The sequence below is a fragment of the Nannobrachium achirus genome, assembly GCF_963921795.1.
Source record: "Nannobrachium achirus genome assembly, chromosome: 22".
NCBI lineage: Eukaryota > Metazoa > Chordata > Actinopteri > Myctophiformes > Myctophidae > Nannobrachium > Nannobrachium achirus.
In genome coordinates, this window is record NC_137829.1 from 4,768,878 (window position 1) to 4,794,807 (window position 25,930).

General features: G+C 43.8%; 1 protein-coding gene across 1 annotated transcript; it reads right to left on the reverse strand.

Moving 5' to 3' along the window:
- Positions 1-1,780: 1,780 nt before the first annotated feature.
- rftn2 (raftlin family member 2) lies at positions 1,781-25,030 on the reverse strand (the record flags this gene model as incomplete). Its single annotated transcript, XM_080753126.1, has 9 exons — positions 1,781-1,984; positions 2,325-2,406; positions 2,799-2,902; positions 3,845-3,951; positions 7,510-7,728; positions 8,176-8,350; positions 8,791-8,899; positions 13,987-14,167; positions 24,892-25,030. 9 exons carry the CDS (start codon positions 25,028-25,030, stop codon positions 1,781-1,783), a joined length of 1,320 nt encoding a protein of 439 aa, XP_080609252.1.
- Between the last annotated feature and the right edge of the window lie 900 nt (positions 25,031-25,930).

The window sequence follows — 25,930 nt, forward strand, 5'->3', positions numbered from 1 at the left end:
TAGCTTTCCCTGATGCGGATTCATATGGACACATCAGTGGAGATAAAACATTTTAAAAACACTTAATAGTAAAACCTGGGCGATGAATACAAACATCTGAACATGTTTTCAACTAGTCAGAACATGAATCTTCTGAAATACAAGGTCATCTCAAATATTTGAAATCCATGGCTATCATCAATAATACTTATGTTAACATCTATATATACAGCAGCAAGGTGTCCTCATGAATAAAAGCCCCTTTTCCCCTTTAGCATTACAAAATTCTGTTATTTCCTCAACACAATAAGCGGTTTGTTTCTGAAGAACTGAATCCATTCCAGAGCAGGGGGACGGGCGAGTACTAGTACCATCAGACTGAAACAATAGTGATTGTGATGTGGTGACGACAAAGCACCTATGAATATTCACAAAGCATTGATCCCATGACTGTTGACATCATGGGAACAAGTGCACGAGAAACAATCAAACCTAGTGAGGGAGGGTGCTCGTGGTCCTTTGAATAGGGAGGGGGGGGGGGGGTTAACCAATTAAACTATCAGACATGAAATGTTTCCAGTTGAAATAAGTTAAATTAAACTGATCAGTGGTGCAAATTAGTTGGTCCTAATCCAAAACTGTGTCATACACCAGTAATTGTACTCTTAGCAGCCTGCTGCAATCCTACAGTTAGGAGGACACACTTGAAGTGTAGCATCGTATTGCACAGCCAGACTAGTCTCAGTACCAAGACACACATTCGCACATGCACACAGTTTGAGACCAGCATCACAGGGCGATGAAGAGGTGTTGGAACATGGGCGGTCAGAAAAGGACTGGTAAGATTACAAAAATAAAACCCCACATACAAAAACAAACATGAACTGTAAAGTACCGTTTACCGGTCGGCCAGAGGTGGGTCATGAGGTTTCAACTTTAACAGAGGAATACTGGGTCATTCAATAGTGCGGGTCTTGACTTCATGGCTGACATGAAATTCAAGTCAAGTGAGGACAAAACCAGTTGAGAATCCCTGCTGTGGAGGAACCCCCCCAAAAAATGTAGAAAAGTTACTTAAGCCTGGTCGCAACAAATACAGATTGACCCGTTCTCCCTTTATGTAGAATGTCCTCGTTTTTCCACTCACCAGTGCCCACAGATGAATGTATGTTGATGATTCTTCTTCTGTGATGACTGTCGTGTATGCAGACGTGCACTACAGTTGTGTTACCGTGTTCTATAGTGATGTGACAAACCCATTAATACAACCTTGTGATGTGTTCTCCTTTGAGCACCATGACTGAACACCAACTGAAGGTAACAATCACTGACTGAATGTGAACATGTGACATTGGGTAAAGTGTCTCCCACAGATTTGTTTCTTTTCCCAAAGAAAAGCTATATAAAACACTGGATGTAAATCCACTGCTGAATTAATAACATCATTCATTATGGCTTCATTAAAAACAAAAAAAAGTGCAGTGTTGTCTCTGTTAAAGGAGAGCTTTATGGAATGTGGCCAGGGAAATCAGTCTTGTCAGTGTCATCTGCAATTTGTGACACCGTACAATGTTCAACATTGCAGTTGCAGTATTCTTAACAGCTCTAAAACAACAGTGATAGACAGAGGTGCTCAATAGTACAGTATCTGTCGTCCTCACAAAGTCTTTATCATTTCCTTGGATATGCCTTCTGTTAACTGATATTCCACCTTGCGGTCAAGTTAAAACTTAAACATCCCTTTCAAGTCGAAGAGGGGAGCTGAGTAGCGGTCCATTGTCTGTCAGTCTCTCGCCTCGCTCTACATACACGTGACCTCTGCCTTTCCCTCCTCCTGCTCGAAGCCCCCCTCCTCCAGGTGGGACAGGGCGCTGGGGTACCCCCCTCCGAAAACAGGGAAGCCGCCAATGCCCCCCATGGTCGGGGAAGGCTCCTCATGGGGTACCGGGCTGGTGACCCCTCGACTTACAGAGCGATTGGACACGTCGCTCTGCATTGACACCGCCTGGTGACAAGGAGTGATCAAACACAGAGAAAGCATGAACCAATTAATATCCAAGCTGTGGCAAAGACGGTAATGGCATTTCTTACTTGTAAAATGGGTTAGGAATTGCATTAAGTTGAGGTTTCAACATGTCCTTGATAATAAGATTAAGCTTTCAAGCATAATGTGCCTGCTTTCACCATCTCATACCTGATAATGTCCAATTTGCACTATTGTGAAGTGTAATGCAACCGTTTTCCACAGGGAGGCAATATAGTCCTATACACAATTACACATGTTTTTCATGTACTGCAAACCTTGAGTCAATATTGTGGTATGACATGGCTCCACCCCATCTCACCTGGTTCTTGCCTTGTGCTGGTGCCTGGCCTCTCACGGGCCTCTGGAGGAACACCACCTGCTTTGTGGCTAGGTTCCCATCACTAGACAAATAAGCACAGCACAACAGTTAGACCACCGTTTCTCGAGCAGTGGTCCACTGTCCACTAGCGGTCCATGGCATACATGTTAAATGTATCAGGAACATGTTTAAATAAAGTCCATACATTTAAGTCATACCCTGTAACATTTTCAATTAAACAAGTAATTTTCAATACAATCTTTCACTGCTACTTTTAGTCACACACTACTTTTAGTCATTAGTGTCTGCCTCTGACCGGAAAAGCACCGGAAATGTATTTAACCGCAGAGCATTTATTTCGGAGCAGTAATGTAAACCGATTTCTATTTGGGGCTCCGTGGCATGCAAACATTTTGGAACCGTTTTATAAATTAATGATAACGTGCATAAAAGTGTCAGGTGGTAATATATTACCTATCATGTCTGATAATGGGTGTAGGTAGCACACAAGTGAGCAGCCACCCAAACTCAGCCAGAGTGTGGAGGAGGGGTCCATAATCAGTTTTCACATTTGAGCTCTGTGCGCACACACACACACACACACACACACACACACACACACACACACACACACACACACACACACACACACACACACACACACACACACACACACACACACACACACACACACACACACACACACAGGATTAGAGGCAGTGACAAATAAGCCAGCATTAATGTTATAAAGCGAGTAAGCTGAATGATTGCGTAATCGTATTTCTACAGCAAAGTGCCTATTCTTTCTACATGATTCAAGTATTTTAGAAAGCAAGTAAATGTTTCCTGTAAGCCTTTACAAAAAGGTCCTTATTCAGGAATTTAGCACTCCGACCACTATCACTTCACATCAAGCTACTCTCATTTGCATAAGGCTCTCCTCCAACAAAGAAGGGGTGCAAAGTAGTCAAACTAATCAATGTACGGTAATAGATTATAAAACATAATTTATTTTAATAAAATAATTGCTTTTAGGGGGGGTAGAACATTATTTATTTTCTTTTTATTCTTATCATTATAGGTTAGATCAATCCTCAAAAACGTATATAAAAATAGCAGATCTACAAGCTCACAGCACATTGTGACATGAGCTTGTAGATCAGCTATTTTTGTGCGAAACTGTTGTACAACAAAGTATAAAACAGGGCTTAAGTGGTTAATCATCGATTTAGTTGATTATAATTTTTTTTTATAGATTATTTGATTAATTGAAAAAAGTAATCAATAGAATAATCACTAAGAAAACTAGACTGCACTCTGCCGAGGTGCCAACTTGCATCTTGTTCTTTACATCAGGTCACCCTGTGTTTTTTCAAGGGTTTTCCCATTGGATGACGTAAACACAGACAAAAGGGATGCACAGATACACCGAAGGCAGCACTTGCGCACTCTGCTGGCGCAAGTAATAATGGATAGCTGCAGTCTTACATGACATGTTCAGACACACACACATTACTGACCTCGATGACAGTCCACTGTTCTACTACGATGGTGTCGTTGGCAGGAGGAGAGGTGCTCCTCTCCTCGTAGACAAACAGCCCCTCCAGCGACCTGGGGACTGGCTCGCCTGCTGACACACCATTATACACCAGTGTTATTTTTTTCAGCAAATTTTGATTTAGTCTTAGTCTTGGTCTTTTGAATAACACACCATTTAGTCTTAGTCTTCTGAAATTGTTTTAGTCTAGTCTGGTCTTAGTCGACGAAATGTCAAAATATTTTAGTTTTAGTCTTAGTCTTTTATAAGTCTTTTGGGCTAAATATAACGGGAGCGTGTCGCTTTTACTACATGTCATCTTTTCGACACCCGACTCTAAACCTCACCCTAACCTCCGTGGAGTGAGTCGCTAACCCTCCGGTCGAAATGATGGTCGTTCGAAAGAGCACGATTTTGCCAAATGATTTATAACCACATAACTCTGAACAAGTCAGTGTCTTCTACTGCCATGTTACTTGGTCAAACTAAACCATACATAAAAGATGTATTTGGCTTTAGATAACAGTGTTAATTTTTACAGCCATTAGTCTTAGATTTAGTCTTTGTCTTTTAAATAACACAAATAATAGTCTTAGCCTTAGTCCTCTGAAATTGTTTTAGTCTAGTCTAGTCTTATCGACAAAATATCAAAATCTTTTAGTCTTAGTCGACAAAATTAACACTGTTACACACCAATTACAATACTTGTACCATTGTGTCAGATCAGTATATCAGGGAACACATCAGCAAGTTAATAATGAATCATTCTTCAAAGCTACGACCCGGTAGCGCAAGACCAGTACACAATTACACACAGTGGTGTGTTCTAGGTTTTTTCGGAGGGATACGATAATCTTACCCTGCACGACATGCACGTGTTCGTAGAGATACACTGGCGTGTTTTCAATGGATGTGTAACACGGTAGAACACACCACTGATTACACATCTTCATAACCAGAGCGGAAAAGATTCTGCAAAGGGGGACATGTCACTAACCGAATGTCATTGAGATGACAATGAACTAGTTATAGGAAATACAGTAGGCTGTGTGTACTTCTTTGTGTGGCCATATTCATTTTCATTAGTCCATGTGCGATATGATTAAGTCAAACCACTATATCTGACCAAATACCGCAATATTATTATTGTGATGATGATATAAAACGTTATCTTTATTTACACATTTTCTCCCTCCTTACAAGTGAGTCTTGAGTTGGAACCACAGACTACCACACCTAGCCTCGTGGACCAGCCTCTCCCGGACATCTACATTTTCATTTGCTTAATGTAGATTTCCGGAGGAGGCTGGTCCAATTTCCAATCTAGTCTCAAATTACGATATCCATATAATATCTATATTATCCAGGCCTAATCTTTATTCCTGTGTCCATGACTGTGAGAGAGTTTAAGGAGTGAAAGACTGTGAGGACGTGTGGGAAGGCTTTCTGTCTGCGTAAGACTATAAAAGCACGTCTATATTCCTAGATTTCCAGGCCTCAGATGTCTACTCATGATGTGGACGTCTGCCAGTCCATGGAGGAACAGGAAGTGGGGTCGCTAAGGTTAGGAAGAAACTTCCAAATATAGATGTTGTGGGAGAGAGGGGAGGGGCCTCAGCCAAAACAGGAAGTGACTGATCAAGAATGTGTGTGCTGCTATGTGTGTTCAAGCGTGGGGGATGGAACAGAACTTTTTTTAATGAGAAAACATATAACAGGGTGCATACATGCACAGGGACAGAGCCATGTAATGCCCTCAAATTAACAGTGACAGATGTGGATCTGAGTGAGATGATTTGTCACGGCCAAGCCAAGGATTTGTAATCCCTCTCTCTCTCTTTCTCTGATCCAATCCCATGTCTATGGGGTCCTGGCACATTTAATTTGTATTTGATGAAGCAATCTCCTCTGTGAAAGGCAGCGGTGACCTCTTCACACAGCAATGTCCTTCAGGACAAGAAACTCTGCTGATTGCTTTCATACGCCTGCTGTTCTGAAACCACGGGTACTATGAGCTCTGCATGAGCCGCTGAAGATTATAGATTATAATAGGTCTGATCTGGATCTAATTTGATCTCTTCCTTAGGTGAATGGCTGTGTTCTTGTAGCACTGATGTTATTATATATTATATATAATGGATGTTATTCTCCTTATATTTAAGTTAATGAGATTATATCAAGTGGAATGTAAGCATTCCACAAAAATAAAAGTGCCACTTTGACTGTGGCTCAATAGACCTTTTGTCAGCCTTCTGATTGGTCCCTGAGACTCCCTGACTGGCCAACCAGAAAAAACATTCACTTTTTGCTATCGGGGGTGGAGTTTGTGCAGTGGAGAATGTTGCTTCAGCCTTTCAAAAACTGTCCGCAGTGGAGCACGGCTATCGCCTGGTACGGCCGCGGCAGTAGGGGGCGATCTCGCTCATCATAATGAATAAGCTTCAACAAACTAGTTCACATGGACCTTATCAATGGTCTAACTAGTTACGATTGGGTACATATATTTTAAATGGGCAGAATTACGTGTATGTGAGGAGAACAGATTATAGTTCTCCTCTTCCTACCCAAGATTCAATGCGCTTTCTATTGCTATTTCTATTCTCTCTCTGATCCAGAGGATTAAACTAATTAAAACATATATTTTCGGGGGGAAACTACTGTTTTGCTATGTAATTACTGTACCCTTTTCTTCCCTTTTAATTAATATCACGTAGATGTGTTTTTTTTGGTACTTTATATAGCTGTAATGAGGCTATGAACAAAAAAAAAATCCCATCCACTTCCACTATAAAAGAATCTGCAATAGTGATTCTGTCCCACTGGGATTAAACACATTAAAACATATATTTTCGGGGAAACCCCCTGTTTTGCAATGTAACTACTGTACCTTTGTCTTCCCTTTTTATTAATATCACCTAGATGTTTTTCCTTTGGTACTTTATATAGCTGTAATGAGGCTATGAAAACATAAAAAAAATCCCATTCACTGCCACTATAAAAACAATCTGCCCAGGGAAAATGTCCCATCATAGTAACAGGGCAGAATGGGGCGGGATTTGCAAACTAGTCTATTGTTTATTTAATGTTATGACTGACTGGTGGGCAGAGTCTACTGCATAGTCGATCACTGATCAAAACTGCATCAGTTTTGTCTTGATGAAGGCCAGTGTTGGCTGAAACACGTTGTTTTTTATTGTTGTTCCACTTTTGAATGAGTCTGTTTAAAATGCTAACTTCCAGAAGAGCTGCATTACCCGTTTTCCTTTTGGTTTGGTATCCCTACTAAAGAGCACCTTCTGAATTATTCCACTACTCTCTTGAGTCTTTTTGGCTTTTGGCTCTGCAGGAGACTAATCATCTAGAGGAGGGTTTGTCTGTAAGTGCAGGGCTAAGATCGCAAACCATTGGACCGATCAGCACCAAATTCTTTGTACACACTGACAGTAAGCCAACAATGGATTTTTCCGCATATATGTCTCATATTTATAATGGAAGTGAAAGGGGGTTGGATCAGGTTGAAACCTGGCCCTCATGTGGAGTCATACATCATAGCTAGGTCATAGATAACTGACTGCCACATGAAGTCCAAGATCTAATGGGAGCCACGCTGTTATTAGACCCCATCTTCTTCTTCAACAGCAGCAGTACCTTTGGGCGTGTCCCAGTAGACGAAGGAGTCGACCAGTGACCAGCCTTTCCGGTAGTAGGCAGCTGTCAGCTCGAGCCAGTCGGCCTCCAGAGCGCTCACCACCTGGCCCTTCCTGGAGACACGCATAGAGAGCGCCCCCTGGTGGTACTGGCATGCCAGTGAGTCCAGGGGAGCACAGCCTGGAGCCCATGAGTGGAAGAACACCAGTAGCCTCAGGTCTGATGCATCCAAGGACAGGCACAGAGAAAGAGAGAGAGAAACATTTATGAACAGAATCGTATGTGAAAATACTCCAAACTGTTGTCAACAACTGTTGATGACTTTAGTGATGACATTTCAGCCTACATGCGTTCTTCAAAATCAACAGCTGTTGATTTTGAAGGAGGTCTGTAGGCCAAAATATCATCATTAAAGTTACTACATATGGATCCAGAGTGTTCAATGCTTTTTTAAGTTTAGTGATCAGCACCCCACCACCAAAAGTGTGATGTGACGTGACGTGGCGTTACAGATGGACGGACAGACTGACTGACGGAGGGACTGACGGACAGACGGTGGAGGTTTTGATAGTAACTGCGACCTAACGGTCGCAATAAATTGAACAACACAACGGCGAACAGTCTGTAGGACAAAATGAGTTGAAGAAGTGGGTGAGATGTTCTCACCCGAGCTGTAGGTGTTCTCCTCCAGCTCTCGGTCCCCGGGGGGCGTGCTGGGCGGGCTGCGCGGTGGGGAGCGGCAGGCCCTCTTTGGGCTGTGCACCCGCCCGTTGCTGATCCCACACACCTGCTGGAGAACTGAGCCAACGAATCGAACACCCCCTCGAGCACTGCTGTTCACCTGCCCAGGCAAGAGACAACCGACCGATGAAAACCCCAAATCTTGTTCAACGACGATATAAGATCATTTACAGGGAAGCATCATCTGCAACATATACTGTGTGTATCATTGTTCACAGGAAGAAACCTTGTATCTCCATATTTTGAGTTTCTTTTTTATGTTTTTTTGTGTAAATGAATGCCCTACTTGGTCATTCTGAAGAGTCATACGCAAAAGTAGTTTTACAGCGCATCACGTTGTGAGCTGGTAGATTGTCTGTTTCCCGCGTGGGTTTTATTATACATATGAAAAGTATAAACAAGAGCCTGAAACTAAATAATTACTAAATTACACAGTTTCTCTTTTCCATTTCCTGAACAGTAACGGTTTTGGACATACAAGGTTTCCACACGACAGCGACGATATATAGACCAGATGTATGAAATGCATGTGTGACTGACCCTGTCGATCAAAGCTCTGACAGTGTCTCCAGTCAGTGAGTCTCCAGGCAGAGGCCACTCCTCCACCCTTAATATTGGCACACTGTGACACATGGACAGCGCCTGCTTACTGGAAGACAAGACACAAGGACACACACACACACACACACACACACACACGTTTTTTTGTAACACTACATTTATTGTTATTGATGACATTCTCTCAAACTTAATCTTAACCACTACAGACGTTAAGAATATGTTTTGCTTCATCACTTGACGGTTGTTGTTTGCTGAAAATAACAGATTTTCAAGCAAAAAAAATGAAAAAAAGCTTTAAGGCTAAATTAGTCTTTGCAATTCCCCCAATTCAGACTTGTGCAGTACTTACAGGATTAATTACTTAAAGTTGTACTATGTAACTTTTTTTATAAAACAAATCTTAAAATTCTCCTAACTATTAAATCACAAAAGTTTTAGAAGATCCGCGCCGTGAATTTCAGCCTGTAAAGCCTTCTCTGTATGTAAACTGAGATCCTTGCCGTGGACCGGATCTCGCGCCAAAATTGCGTCATCACACTACCGGCCAATCACAGCGAGGGTTATACAACTGCCGGCCAATCACAGCGCATCTTGAAGTGGGGTCGCTATGGCAGCCATATTTGTTGTCGCCCGTTTGTACCATCCCTTCTCTAGGTAATTTCGCCTAACAGGCAGGGTGAAGGAGTCCGTATCTCTGGAATTACTGAACGCACAGGAACAAGGGACCCCTTAAAAGATAGATCTCAGCGAGGTGGAGGCAGACGCGGGGGTCTGAAGGTACGAAAAACGTCCGAAAGACGCGGACGCGACCGCGGTTTGCTATAGGGCTAATGACCACTAGTTGGGCATCTTACACAGTATGGCTTTAATTACTTTCAAAGTGAGGACCAGCTAAATGTCACCACTTTTCCCTTATAAGTTATCTTTCCAAATGACCTCATAAGTACAGAGGTACCAGTAACACTCCCTAATCGGGAGTTAAGCGACCGTCACGTCACATACACAAACTTTAGAAGGCAATCGTAGCCAATCAGGAGGAATATGGGAAATGGGACAGATCCATGTTGATGACATGACTTTAGAGATAATGTGTACGGCTTTGTGTGATTTTAGGCCAAAATCTGTAGGAGCGGTGTCCAAAAAAGTGTTTTGCAAAAATCGGCCTGCATGTGAGAAATGGGGTCAGTTCTCCATTCCTAAAAGTGCCATTCCTACCCACTGCCATTCCTACTGAGGTTAGGGTTTTAGGGTTAGGGTTAGGGTTTGGGTTAGGGTTAGGGTTAGGGTTAGGGTTAGGGGTTAGGGTTAGGGTTAGGGTTTGGGTTTGGGTTAGGGTTAGGGTTAGGGATGGCAGTAGGAATGGCAGTGGGTAGGAATGGCACTTTTAGGAATGGCAATGTGTACCCGTGAGAAATGAGGGGCAGAGATAAGAGTAGGGCAAAAGTGTGACGTGACGGACAGACAGCCGGTGGAGCTTTTCATAGTAACTTGTGACCTGACGGTGGCAACAAGAGCACATACTGTACAGCCATACACAACATTCTACTGCTAATTGCATTTCTATTAAATAGCCACGGTGATTACCGTGGTAGAATTACAGGTTATTCATAACTGAAGGGTGCTTGATTGTTGGATACTGTAGTCAGATCAACCAGGAACCGCTGGGACTTCCATGCCATGTCATTGAACCTGTGCAGCGGCAGAGTTCACTGCTCACTTGTAATTGTCATTGAGTGTCAGACACTAGCCCATAAATCATTCAGCAGCCCAGCGGGAGATGGCTACCAGCTGCCTTCTCAGCGTTTAGACAGAGGAACCGAGGATAAACAACAATTTAACCTTCAGTACTGTATATTCACACGCGTGTGTGAAAGTGTGCGTGCTTCTTCTACTATCACCCAGTACCGCCACTTAAAACTTGGCTGACCGCACCGGTCCACAAGGGTCCGTACTTTCCCCTCTACACCAAATCTCTTTGCCAAAAAGAGCATATCTACAAGGCAACGATGTATCAATCAGCTATTAATGTTCAGCGAAATGGTAAATGGTGCATTTATACAGCGCTTTTATCCAAAGCGCTTTACAGAGATTGTGCATTACATTCACCCATTCACGCACACATTCATACACCGGTGGCAGAGGAAACCATGCAAGGCACCAACCTGCTCACCGGGAGCAACTAGGGGTTCAGAGTCTTGCCCAAGGATCCTTCGACATTCACTCAGGGGGAGCCCGGATTCGAACTGGGAACCCTTCGTGCTCTAACAACGGTTTCTCTACCCCTGAGCTATGCCACCCGTAAATGTTCACCTATAGAGAAACAAAGTTTGACGTCATTTACACATCCTGCCTGGTTCGCGTTTTTTTCCCCATTCAGAATTCCCATAGACTTTTTTCATATCACGTCATATAAGAACTGTGTTCCAAACATAAACAAATTATCTCAGCGGTTTGACTCGTATGGATATGAAGAATCAACTGATGGTGAGAAAACGCTAATGTTACTGTCACCGAATTAGTTAAATTTTCACCAGAAACAGACTGTATCAAATATGAGTGACTGACTATCATAAATGATACAGAGACACCTCCCGATAATATCGCGGCGACAGTTTGTTTATTTTTGGACCACAATGCTTATTGCAACCGTAGGTCGCAAGTTTACATTGAGAAACGTCACAGCTTGTGCGCGTGTAGATGTGTACACATTTTTACGTCTATGGGGTTGCCGCTCTGACATCAAGCTCTGATGTCACTGTGATGTCCGGCACATCTTGTCCACATATCCGTGTATCTCTGAAGGTCACGCCTGACACGTGGTTCCCCTGACACATCGCTGTGACATCACAGGTGATATCACAGGTGACATCACCTATGTAAAAGTCCATATATGGGTATTCCCCAGAATCCCTTTTATGCCCATATATGAAGATCCCTGATGTCATCAATATATATAACTGGCCAGATCGCCAAGACATGCCCCATATCTGTGTGGCTGGTTCAGATAGGGATCTCCATGTATGGGCATAAATATATTGTATGTTGTGATGTCATGGGAACCACTCTAACAGAATCCCTTGTATGCCCATATATGGAGATCCCTGATGTCATCAATAATAAAGCCCATATCTAACAGGACTTCATATGGGAATGCCCATATATGGAGGAAGACAGCCCATATCTGTGTGGCTGGTTCAGACAGGGATCTCCATGTATGGGCATAAAGGCCCATTCCCACTGGGCCAGATAACATATTTATTTTATCTGTGGCAGATATTTTTTTTATCTGTATCTACCATCCACTTTGAATGGAAAAAATATCTGGAGAAAGAGATTTTCTTATCTGTTATCTGGCCCAGTGGGAATGGGCCTTAAAAGGGATGTACTATACAGTACATGGATCTCCATATAATGGGTACCAGCGGGTCTCCATATATGGGTAACTGGTCAGATAATACATCACTGGCCAGATGGCCAGGCAAGAATTGGCGCGACCTCGCCCTTTAGGGCGAGGTCGCATGTCTCCCTGAGGCGTCTTACGAGTATGAGGCGATTTTAAGATGACTCAGTGTTATTCTCCATAGAGAAATTACTTCTGTGAAACGGGGGATGAGCGAGTGACGTCATGACTCTATTGTCGCCAAATGTTCACCTACAATGACATGCCTAGAACAGAGACGCTAGGATTCATGTGGTTAATGTATCACAATCACAAAACTACAGTCTAATCCTGTGATTCTCAACCTTTGGGCCAGAAATCACTGGTGGGCCGTGAGGATATTGCAAATATTGCAAAGGCAAAACAAACACTAAGATTGAATGAAAATATAACTCATATTTTAAAAATCTATATAAAATAATGTCATAGTATTCTCTTTCCAACGTTGAAAAATGCTCTGAAAAACATGCTCTGAGAAAGAAAACGGTTGAGAATCCCTGGACTCTAAATCACAACAAGCATCACCCAGATGTCCCCAGACTCCTATAACCATGACGACTATCCTAATAAAAACATGACAGACTTGGTGGGTATTCTAACCTATCTGCACCTCTGGGAGAAGCTCAGACGCCATTGGCTGCGATGATGCTGTTGTTGGGGTACTTCTTTTCTCTTTCTTTTTTTTTGCCAAAGGGGTGTGCCTATAGGACAAACCAAACCAAAACAGAATCTCCAGGATCCCCTCTCAGTCACGACAGTCTGTCTTCCGGCTGGTGCTTGGCATGAAATATGCAGCTGACCTCATCCATCATTCATCTATTTACTGAAGTGCATGCACGTGTGCGTGTGTGTGTGTGTGTGTGTGTGTGTGTGTGTGTGTGTGTGTGTGTGTGTGTGTGTGTGTGTGTGTATGACCGGACGTGTGTATGACCGGACGTGTGTATTAATGGTGGGTGCAAATGGGGCACACAGGTCAGGTTGCATACTATGTGTATGAATGAACACAAGATCTCCAATATGATGGTTTGATGTGAACAGATTTGTGCGAGTATAGCTGATAAAATTACAGGCCTTTAGGGCAGCGGTCAGTGGTTCCAAAGTCCTGGGTCGGGACCCACAAATGTCTAAGTACTAGTGAAAATAGACGATCTACACGGCGCGACGCAGCGTGTTGTGAGCTTGTAGATCTGCTGTTTTCACTAGTTTGGGTCCCGGGCAAACGTCTAATTTCTCTTTTGGGTCTCGAGCTAAAAGTCTTGGGAACCACTGCTTTAGGGGTCACCTGCTAAGAAGAGTGCTGGCCTGAGTTCCAATCCGACCAGAGGTCTTTGCTGCATGTCTCCCCACCTTTCCTGTTTCTCTCTTACTGTCATTTTCTAAAAGCAGGCTTTTGGTCATTTGAAAACACCCACATATATAAAATATACAGTATGTATAAAAATATGTATTATGACGGCTTTCCACATCTTTCTTTTACATGCTAAACGACCAAGACAAAACTCTTCAACATCCCCAATGCGAGATGAATCGTACAGTACATCTTGAATTGGGGGGCACTGGACATCAGTGCTGTATGTCTACACATACCTGAGCCGTGTGTGTGTGTGTGTGTGTGTGTGTGTGTGTGTGTGTGTGTGTGTGTGTGTGTGTGTGTGTGTGTGTGTGTGTGTGTGTGTGTGTGTGTGTGTGTGTGTGTGTGTGTGTGTGTGTGTGTCTGTGTGCGTGACTAAACATACCTGGGCCGTGGCCGTGTCAGGATGGCGCGGTACAGCAAGCTGAAGGGCAGGGACCGGGAGCGTCCCACAGACAGGATGATGGGGTGCAGGGCAGCCAGGACGTAGCCCTGGGTGTAGTAGGGCTGAAGGGCCTGGGGCAGCTCACACAGAGACGACACATACTGCACCGTGGGGCGGCTACCTGGATGGATGGATGGAGACAGGCTCAAGGTGGGGTATAAGGGAGAGAACATGAGAAAGAAATAAGAGAAGCGGTATACTGCTGTATACTGCAAGTCGTCCCCTCTTATGGCATGAAAAGACGTTACTTTGTTCTCCAGACCATAGAAGATGAATGTTACTAAATACTGGTGTCTTTTCAGTTTTCAATCTATCTTTGCTGAAAATAGCCATTGCGATGTGTTGTAAACTTGTAGATCGGCTATTTTTGGCGAAGGTTTCCCCCAGAATATGAATGCTGGGGTTTAAGCTGTTAAAACCCATGAAGTCATTATAGATCTACCAATGTTTAACTGGATTATGGGTCTAATATTATTGGACCTTGGGAGTATGTGCCTGTGAAAGGTTGAGGTCTAATAACTTTAGCATACCCATCCCTTTGTCACTAACAGGAAGTTGGACCTCTTACACAGTCTGTTAGAGAGATAGGAATGCATGATGCGATGTGATATTAATTCAGTGAGGTATTCCAGCTTACTTCCCTCCCAATAAAGACCTACAATTGATGCCTGACTTCATGTGTACTCGATTGAGAAGACACTTGACCCAAACTGCTCCTGAAGCAGGTTGGTGCCCTTGCCTTTGCTGTGTGTGTGTGTGTGTGTGTGTGTGTGTGTGTGTGTGTGTGTGTGTGTGTGTGTGTGTGTGTGTGTGTGTGTGTGTGTGTGTGTGTGTGTGTGTGCGTGCGTGCATGAGTGCCACTTCCTGCATGCGTGTGTGCGTGCGTCTCATGCAGGTTGAACCTCCATGTAGGGATGCACCGAAACAGGTTTTTTCAATTTCGATCTGATCCGATACATTTGGATATTTCCCGATATAGCAAGTATAAAATAAAATGCAGTCAGTGCAACTGAGTGCAAAATGCAATGGCAACACGTGTCTCGTCTCAAGAGTGGAGGAGCGACTAAAAAGGTTTGCATTTAAGTATGCTAAAGCGTATGGTTATGGGTTTACAATTGTGTGATTATATTGCATATATATATAAGACAGAGACTTTTTTATTATAGTTTTTTATCTGTGACTTGGATCGGTGATGTTGTGTCCAATATCCGATATCTCAATATGACTTAATTAAGTCATACCGATCCTACCTCCATGGCCAGTTGATTCTTCTGAAGCAAAGACCCATTATAAAGTAGTGGCTTTAGAAGATGACCTGATGTCAGATTATACAGAGAAACCCAAATAGAGACCACTAACCAAGCCTTGTGGAGGGAGGGAAGCACCCACCGCATGCTTACGTAACATCTGTATATATGCATTATTTTTAGCGAGGTTCCCCCAGCTGTGGTGTGTGTGATCTGGTAAGGGCAGGGCCCCTAACTGTGCCAAGGGAAGGTGTGGTACATACATCTATGCCAGCTGTGCCACACTGTCCTTACACTCTGGAATTAAATCTGGTCAGTCTGATTGTAGTGAGTACAGTTTAACTTTTTCGCCGCCGTTGACAGTCCTCACCGTCATTGAAAGGGTTAATACCATGGCGCCGTTGACGGTGAGGACTGTGAATCTTACTGTATATACAGTAAAGATATTATTACTTACTTAATGTCGCTCCGGTCCCGTCCGCATCGGTAATGTCGGCGATTTGTTTACAACGCACGTTGGGCGTGCACGCGAAGTGAAGCTCCTCAATGTTAAGTCAATGGAGAGGCCCATAAAGAAACTTCATTTAAACAAAATAGCCATTTTGAGACATTTTGCAGCAGATCTAAATGTAAACAAGGCACAAGGCAGGGCGCAGCCATCTTAGTCTTCTTGTCCCACACTGTCATGTGACTAGATGACGTAATCGTTGCCGTCAAGTGATAATCCAAAAAAACAAAAACAACCCCCTTCCAGCCCTTCAAAATAATAGCGGCGGCCTATGGAGGAAACTGCGTGGCACCGAGGCACCAAGCAACCTTCAGATTAAGAGGCACTAATTATTAATAGGGGTGGCTACAGTATGTAAAACAAGAATTCCGCATTTTATGGCCAGAGAGGTTCCTTAAAGTCGACGCCACTGTTTTGTAGAACCAAGCGTGCCCCTGCTGTTCTAGTTTTGCGTACTGCCAGAGCCTAGACTCACTCACTAGCCAGTCTCTGAAATGCTTAGCTCAATTAGAGGTTTTGTTGCTAAAACTGAGGTGAATCAATTAAAGAGAGGGCAATGCTTCTGCTTCACATCGGGGGCAGTGATGTGATTGGTTTCCAGAGCAGTTGGTTTAGGTTTGTTAGCGACGGTTCTCGCCACTGTTAGCAATGACTTGGATTTTGATGTCCCCAGCCACACAAATCGTAACCCTATGACATCTCCTCGTCTGCTTTCTGACTGATCCATCTCATTAGAGAATCCAACTGTTGGAGACATCTTCAGTTCAGAGTTTAATTGGCGATACTGCTCCCATCTCTTGTTAGAAAACCATCAGTTCACTCCACAATGTTACAACAGGACACCAACATACATGTATATGTTTTCTACACTGCCTCTGACTTTCACAAACAAGAAGGACATTTAATTTTTAACAATTTGGCGGCTAACACGATAAGAATGCCATGCATGTCTTCAGTGGTGACCTTCAGAGGTGCACCCAGAATGTGTTTGGATCGTTCTTTTTAGGGCACTTCTGCTTAACTAGCTGAGACAGTGAGGAATGACAGGACAGACAGGGTAGTGCAAGGGGATGACATGTGAAACGGAAACAGCCAAACAGGTCAGCTGGATCGGAAGCCAGGACATAGCAATTAGGTCTCTGAACATTCCGGTGTGCTGATTTAACGCTTGAATGTGTAAAATGGAACTGTAGGGGTTCAACTCACTGCAAGGGCCAGTTTTTACACTTTCAATGTTACTGTGCATGTGGTAGTGGTAAGCCCACTGGCCGAGCCATTATTATTATTATGCTAACCTTTGAATGTCAAAAGTCAGAATGTCTCCTGTTCTTTCAAATGTCATAATATCCACCTTTTTTAAGAAATAGGTTGTATGTTGTTGTCCTGCTCTGATAGTATGCAGATTGCAAAAACAAAACAAATTCTGAGTATGAACAAAGATTTGTTTAGAATTATTATACACACTGTAGAGTAAGCTACAGTATATGCACACATATGTTGCAAAACTGATGCTGACTAGTAACATGCATGCTGTTAAAGAGTTGTTTTCATAGACTGGATTGAGTCTCATAGTTGCTTTTCTCATGGTTCCTTCCGACTACCACAGTGCCTGGCTGGCCATTCCCATACTTCCTGTGTCCACAAAGAGTGGCTGTTCACAGAGTGGCTGCTGGCTATATGCCACACACACACGCGCACGCGCACGCGCACACACACACACACACACACACACACACACACACACACACACACACACACACACACACACAAATCGGGTCGGGTGCAGTGGTGGAAAAAGTACTCACATTTGTTACTTAAGTAAAAGTATCAATAATGCAATATAGAAATACTCTGTTAGGGTGCCCACACACCAAAATACCTAGAGTGGAATCCGCCAATGCGTTTCAATGAGAATGGAGCGTTTTTTGCCAGTAGAGGATTTCTGCAAAGAAACGCTACATTCTCATTGAAATGCATTGGCGGATTCCACTCTAGGTATTTTGGTGAGGGCACCCTAAAAAGTAAAAAAGTCCGGAATTAAAAATGGACTTGAGTAAAAGTATGAAAGTGTTGGCAAACTTGGCATCAAAATTGACTTACCAAAAAGTAAGAGTACAAAATGTTTGAAAATAGACTATCTACAAGCTCACAACGTGTAAAAGTACAATATTTGGAAGTAGTGGAGTAGAAGTAAAAGTATTGGACATTGGAAATGCTGGAGTAAAGTACAAAGCCCTCAAAAGTGTACTTAAGTACAGTACTTAAGTAAAAGTACTTACTTTACACCACTGGTCGGGTGTTAGTAAAAAAGAGGCTCAGACATATTTAACACATTCCAAGGTTCTAGCACAAAACATTTTATAGAGGGGAGGGGAAGGGGGGGGGGGGTGCGAGTGAGAGAGAGAGAATTCCTTTACTGCACAGTGCAACCCCCATGTTCTCACACACAAACACCCCTGAGAGCTGAGACAGTAAACAGCCGAGACCAATTCATGGGTTGACTGGGTTGACCAAGTGAATGAGAATGAGACGCACCAGAATGATCTCAGTGGAGTGGAGCCACTGAACCGGTCTCTGAACAAACACCGCTACAGTGTACTCTCACCATTAAGTGTACTCACACCATTCACAAGCATATGAAAGTCCTCGAGGTGTGCTTACTGCAATATAGTTCTTCTACTTGTTGTTTTAGCATCTGTTGAGACATATAGGCCTACAGCAGTGATCCTCACCTTTTTTTATTTAACCCCCAGTGGGCCCAGTTTGATATGCATTAGGCAATTGACGCCAGTTTTATTCGACTTTACATTTTAGACTGGGACACCAAATCCTCAGCGTTAATTTGACTGTTATTGTACAAATGCAATCAAGGAGACTGTGTCCATTTGGTTCCATTTGTACACTCTTGGAATTACCGGTCTGTAAGGATCCATTTGGTGGTTCTTAATCAATAATTCAGCAGGAAAAGCCCCACTGAAACCCCTCAAGGAACCCTGGCCTGGGGGTCCCCAGATGGTCAAAAAGAACTGTGACCTTTTTGTGCAAGAAATAACCCATTTCAAATCAAATGCAAACTGGTGCCATATTGACAGTTTTGAGGGTGGGTCACACACCTGAGTCAATGTGGCAAGACAGACACTGCAGCTAATTGCCCCTAGAGAGGAACACACACACACACACACACACACACACACACACACACACACACACACACACACACACACACACACACACACACACACACACACACACACACACACACACACACACACACACACACACACACACACACACACACACACACACACACACACACACACACACACAGGGATTTTTTTTGGGGCTACAGCTCTTCTCCTCTCCTGCTTCCAGCCCTGACCCCCCCTCCCCCCTCCCCTTTCCTCCTGCTGCCACTCACTCCCTCAACCCCACACACTGAGGCTTCTGTTCGGTTGTTGTGTGGGAGAAAATGAAAGTGTTAGGGGGGAGTAAGTGATGGAAAAGGGGAAGAGAAAGACAGGGGACGCATGATACGGAAAAGAGGTGGTTGAGCAGCAACTGAGAGGAGCAACAGCGCAGAGATTTGGAGGAAGGAGGTGATGGTTGTGCTAGGACTGCCGGTGGTGGAGAGGGGGGGTACAGTTGGGGAGGGGTTACAAGATACATTTTATGAGCCAGAAAGCAAGCCTTGTGTATGTGCGTGTGGGAAAAGGGGAGCTTGTGAAAGTGTGAAAAGGAGAAAGCTGCTTGGCAACTGTTCAGAGAGAGAAAAACAATAAAACTGACGCTCTGTTTTCAATATGGGGGTGCCCACAGAAGAAACATAGCAGCAAGGGGGGGGAGGCCGACAGACAGAAAGAATGCTCCTGGCATATAAACAGGAAAAGATAATCCGATACGATTAGGGAAGCAAGGCACTTATCCTATACTAATGTTAGCATATCATTACGTTAGTCCAACATTAAGTGCATTATACCAATCAGGAGGAGTCAGGCAAGAAGAGGGAGAGGTCTGAGGGAATTGATTCAGCACAGTACTATTAACTGCCTCTGTGTTCTTCTCCAAATGTAATACATAAAAAATCTGAAATAATCTAGCTAGATTTCCACATTATCGAGAGGCAAACGTTAAGCTGTCCCAGTATAGAAAGCCTTAAATCATAATAACCTTGGAAAGATTCAGTCTCCCTCTCTTTCCCAGAGTGACAGGAGCAGGGCCATTAATCCTACAATCAATTATTTTACCCTTCATTTAATCTGTTGTGTTTTTTTTTCTCCAGTCCCAAGTTCCCAACTATGAATAATACACTTCAGGTCAAGCTAAGCCATTTATGTATCCACAAAATTACATCATGCAGCGTGCTCTCCCATGATATGTCAATTAATTTGATCTTACCCCTTCACTGCCCACTCCAAGGTAAATTGAGCCTGTGTGCTGTGAGCCTGTAGAGCTCACTAGCATATGGCAGCCAACACTGTTTCTCTCATATTATGCTTTTATGACTCACGCTGTAATTAGCTGTATTTATCGTTAAGTCATTCATTGAAACATTGAAAGAAAGATTTGCTTGCATCTCTGCACACGTTGAATTTGATAGTTATCCAAGACTGTACAATAATCAATAAGCATTTTCAATCCCTGCAAAAATGGTTGCAGTTTAAGTGAAATGACCCTACATCAAGGATGTGAAAATACTTTCTGTTTCTGTTTGTTGGGGGGGGGGGGGGGGACGGACACTGAAATGGAATACTGAAACACTCAAATATGTATGAATAACCATGTATTGTAAAGTCTCTGGACTTGGTTCTCACTCTTTCACTCGCTCATATACATACACACACACACACAGGGTGCGTACCTTTTGCGCGAAGCCCGAAAGCGCGAAGTGGGGAAATGTCCGATACCGTAGCGATCTGGCGAACGTCTTCTGGACAGGGCGTTTATCGTGCGCTTGCCCAGGCCTTACGGCCTGGGCATAAATATAACGATTGCATTCACCACGGCTTCGTAACTCGCGCGGCGCTCCGCCGGCCGCGCGGCCCTGGCCCGCTCTTCGCGGCCACTCGCGCCTGCGGCGCTCGGGGGCGAAGAGCAGGACCAAGGTCCGCTGGCCTTCGCGCCGCTTGCAGTGTCGTTTCCCCACTTCGCGCTAACGGTGCGGTAGGAGACATTTCACCACTTCGCGCTTTCGGGCTTCGCGCTTTCGGGACTTTCCCCACACACACACACACACACACACACACACCCCTCAGCAGTGGTCCTATGCCCAGCTAGCAGTAATCAGCTTGGGGAAGCATTGCCCATTAAGCACTTTGATGTGCTGCCTGCCCCTGGCTCTGGGCCCCAGATCTAGTCTCCGCTCTCAGCAGGAGTAATGGCCTCTAAAAGGAGGCCAAGCTCACTGGTGAGAAACTGGACGACTACTGCTACTGGTCACAGGGTTGGGGGGTGAACGGGGGGGGTTGTGTGTATGTGTGTGTGACGTGTGTATGTGTGTGTTCACAAGTGAGTGTGCAAGAGAGCATGGGGTGAAAAAGCGAGAACTGGGTATGTGTGACAGCCACTCTGTATGTGTTCCCCACAAACACGCCATCTTTTCAAGGAGAAGCAAGGACAGTGTAGAGGGTGGGGTTGGGAAATCTGTCACAGGAAATACTCGCCTAGTGGTGGAGAGAGGCAGTGGCCTGCATCAACTAACAGCAAAACCTCATTCATGCTGGCAACAGTGAACAGGCAGTCATTAGCATACAGAGCTGAAACAGACCCATTAGCTGGACTGGTGGCTATTAGAACTCGCGGTAGGAAAAATCTAATCCCTAAGGTGGGAAATGAAAAATGATGTCTTTCAAGTCTTTCTTTGTACAGACCACAAGGGCCCGTGGAACATGAATGCAACATGAGGAACTTTTTGCTTTTGATGTGATACCCGAAATGTGTTTCTTGAGTTTCAAATGTTTTAAATTGCAAGAGAGAACGTGCAGAAGTTTCTTTTTCTTACACCTGCCACGGTAACTTATATTCAGATGGGCAAAATACTTCTTAACTCACAAGTTGGCACCCAATGTTAGGTTCAGGCTAGGGTGACCATATTTTCACTTTTTCAAAAAAAACGGGACCCTCAAAGCACCCGATCTTTCACCGCTCACGCTCGTGTCCATTCTCTAACGTTCGTGCACGTGCACATAGGGTTGCATACAGGCAGTGACTGAGTGATTGACAAACAGCCCTCAGCATTGAATTCAGAAATGCAATGCATTTGTTCATGTTTTCTGATTGGTTAGGTGAGCATGTTTTCATGAAAAGAACATGATAAATGTCTATGCAACCACTGAAAACAGATACTAATATTGTAATTCTGGTGAAAACCGGGACAATCCCGGCCAAACAGGGACATCTGGTCACCCTAGTTCAGGCCCATGTGACTTAGGAGCACACAAAGTGTACAACTACGTCCCACACATGAACCAAACTACCAGAGTCTTAAGAATTCAGTTACACCTCTGGGTTCCTGGCATCTGCATGCCAGGTGCTATTCAGGAATGGAGCACTCTGACACGTGCGGTTATTAATGCTTAAAAACATACATGCCCTAAAGCGGACTACTGCTGGCTTCTACTCCTCCTTCACATAAACTGCTTTTCATCAAAGGCCAAGTTCACCCAAGTTCATCAAATTGAAAGCAGCCTATGGACGAATGTTTGATAGACTTAATTTCCCTAAATTATTACAACAGATGTTGTTTAGTATGAATGTAAACACATCATTTGATCTTCAATGAATTAGCCCTATCAGGAAGATGAAAGGTTCCTTGAAATTCACCTACTTCTGAAATGCAGAACCAGAACCTACTGTACCTTATTTTACTAGAGACTGGCATCGATAGAGGTTTTTGGCAGTGCCAAGCCCTGTGATTCACATGCAGCCTTCATGAAACAGTATATTTATAAGAGTGGTGGAAAAGAGAACCCATGACTCCAGATGGTAGCCTTAAAGAGTCAGGCTTATTCACACTCAACTTACTGCAGTAGAGAGAAACATAAACTACCGTAAGCAGAAGTGTAAACTCGGGGTCAACACCAAAAAATGGTGGCCTTGTTCTTGTGGTGTGACAAATTATACAGGAGCCTGCATCCAGAGAAACTAAGACTAATGTCTATTAAATGTGGGTCCCAGATGGCTCAGGTTAAATAAACCTTGATCTAGATTAATGTATGCTGCTTTTGTGTGCGAGAGCAATAAAGCTGTGATATCAACTTCTTAGGAGCAAAACAAAGAAAGCACAGATGTGACTTAATGTTCCCTGGCTTGGCTACCTCACATATTGTATTAGCCCACATGCCTACAGTATACGTTTTCCCTCCACCTAAATGTGGATCAGGATCTGCTCCTGTGTGGATCTGTTCGTCTATGTGGAGTCAGTGTGGATTTTACTTTCCCTGTGGACCTGCCTGCCATGTGGGTTTTACCTGTAAAGTGACGTTTCTGTGGTCTACCATTCTATGTATATAGATGCAAATGTGTTGATAGTTTTGTTTGATACTTGTTTTTTTTTGGTCTAATCTCATCTCGTATACCTGCTGCTGTGTTTCCACTTTTGCACTTTATGTTTATCCTCATGTACATACAGTATTCTTCTTGTTTTATGCTATGTGAATGCAGATATATCAAATGTTTTGGTTCTCTTTGCCATGTTTCTTTAATGTTTGATTTTCTCCTTGCTCTTCCTCTGCCCCTCATATCCCTTTCCGAAAACAACACAAATGATGGAGCTTGAGCCAAGACTTTTCACCAGCTGCTTTACACCCTGTAAACCTGTGATGTGACAATAAAGTTGTTTCTTGAACCTTTGCAATAGACTTGTCACACTGACAGTAAAACCAGTAGGAGACAGAGACAGAGCTGTTGGGTCATTATGGAATGGCTGGCCTGGCATTGTTAGTTTCTAGTCTTCCCACAGTGGCAGTCTTGCTTGAAGGGAATTTTGTACAGGGCGATAAACATCCCCCGGCTGGTTTTTATGCATGTAGTCCCCCAAACCATTAGAAGCCAGTATCTGTCACTATCAGTGGTGTCTCTCTCTGGTCCCCTAATTTAAAAAGAAGCACTTCAACATCACGCTAGGATGCCATGGAGGGCCCACTGTTTACATAGCAGGCACTCATTCAACAGCATAATCACCATTTCCTTCCAAATAGGTCACAGTCAAAACAACCAGTCAACCAGACAACCCAGTGAAGGGATTATCCTGGAAATATGGAAACCATGGCCATCTGTGATTATCATACACATTTGAATTAGATATCACAGCAGGTGTGCCCTGTGTGTGTGTGTGTGTGTGTGTGTGTGTGTGTGTGTGTGTGTGTGTGTGTGTGTGTGTGTGTGTGTGTGTGTGTGTCTGTCTCTCTCTCTCTCTCTCTCTCTCTCTCTCTCTCTCTCTCTCTCTGTTGGGAATCAGAGGCACAAGGGAGAAACCTTCTCTGACCTATTTCTAGGTTGAAAATGAAATAACATCTCTGTTGCCAGGAAAAGTCCAGACTCTACACGTGTAGTGAGTAACACTTTATGTGGGTCCGGAAATAATATAAGCTTGCAAAAGAAAAAGACAAACTCAACTCAACTCGCTTAGATACAATTTGATTATATGGCAAATTCAAATTGGCATGTATTCATTGAATTCTACAAAAGTGACAACAATGAATTGACAGCGATAGACTAGGCCAGTGGTTCACAAACTTTTTCATGTCAAGGACCCTCAAATTGACACTTAATACACTTATTAGCCCACGCTCATATAAGAGAAATTATATTAAAAAATGTAGACTACGGCTCTAGCAGTGATTCCCAATCATTTTAATTTCAAGGACCCCCAGTTTGACATTATTAGGCTATGGACCCCCATTTAATGGTATTTTATCTCTGAGATCCCAATGTTTTATTGTAAAATCAATGGAACTCTGAGTTACATTTGCAGTTGGTTCCTATATCTATCATTTAGCTGGGGACCCCCTGGAACTCACTCACTGACCCCACTTTGAGAACCAATGGACTCCTAGCCCTAGGCTACTGTTGGGGATGATCATAACAGCCTACCTTCCAGACTGAAGTCCAGCAGAACGTACTCGTACACCGTGTCTGTTTTGGACTCCACTTGCGGTCTTTTCAAAGTGGAATAGATCTTCCCGGGGCTGCTGTCCTCCGGGTCCTCCAGTTTCCGCAACCCGCAGCCCATGCTCTCCTCTCCGTGGCGGGGATATCCAGCTCACAAAGCCCGATAGGAGCACGGCTGCAGCCCGCTCTGTCTGCCTGGGTCTCAGACACTGCGCCCCCTCTTTTTTCCGCTGTGAAAGTTAACGGGATTGCCCCATCCTCTTGTTAACGGTATTAATCCCCCCAGAGTGTCCACCACGGATAACCACGATGATGTCCAAGAAAGACTCACAGAAAGAGCACAGACTCGCGTAAATGTTAACTGTAATTGCGCTTCAAAAGACGCATTTCAGGGGGGAAATCAGTCCCACTGGAGTGTGCCGCTGCGGAACGCTCAAACGCTCCCTTGAGAAAAGTTTGTCTGAGGGGAGAATGAGTAGGCTAGTAAAGTCACAATAAACTAAACAAAGTTTACTTCGTTACAAACTAATCCCGTGAATTTACCAACGGGGAAATTATTCCACAAAATGTTACCGCCTTGTGAACGCAAGTTCTTGAAACATGGAGCATTAATAGTATCTGAGCCAGTCAGCCAGACAGAAAGGACAACGTGAAAGCAGAGAGCGACAAGCGTGGTTGGGGCCGCTAGAGGGGAGGGGAGGGGAGGGGAGGGGAGAGGCGGAAAGGGGGAGTGCGTGGGTGGGTGATGGGGAAGAGGAGACTGTTTGGGGCCATTCGTCACCCTTTGGCTGAAGTTGCTTTAAAACACATTTCCATGTCATTTTAGGACCTCAGGACGCAGTAGCTGAAGACAGGGATATTTAGGTACCTACATGTTTTGTAAACTCACTCTGTTTTTTTTCCCTTCAATATAACACTAATAATAGTCATTAGGTTACTTAAGTATGGCTGTTTCACTTATGAGCTGTTTTGTACACTTCTATATATTCTGTACACTATTAAAAAATATATTTTCATACTT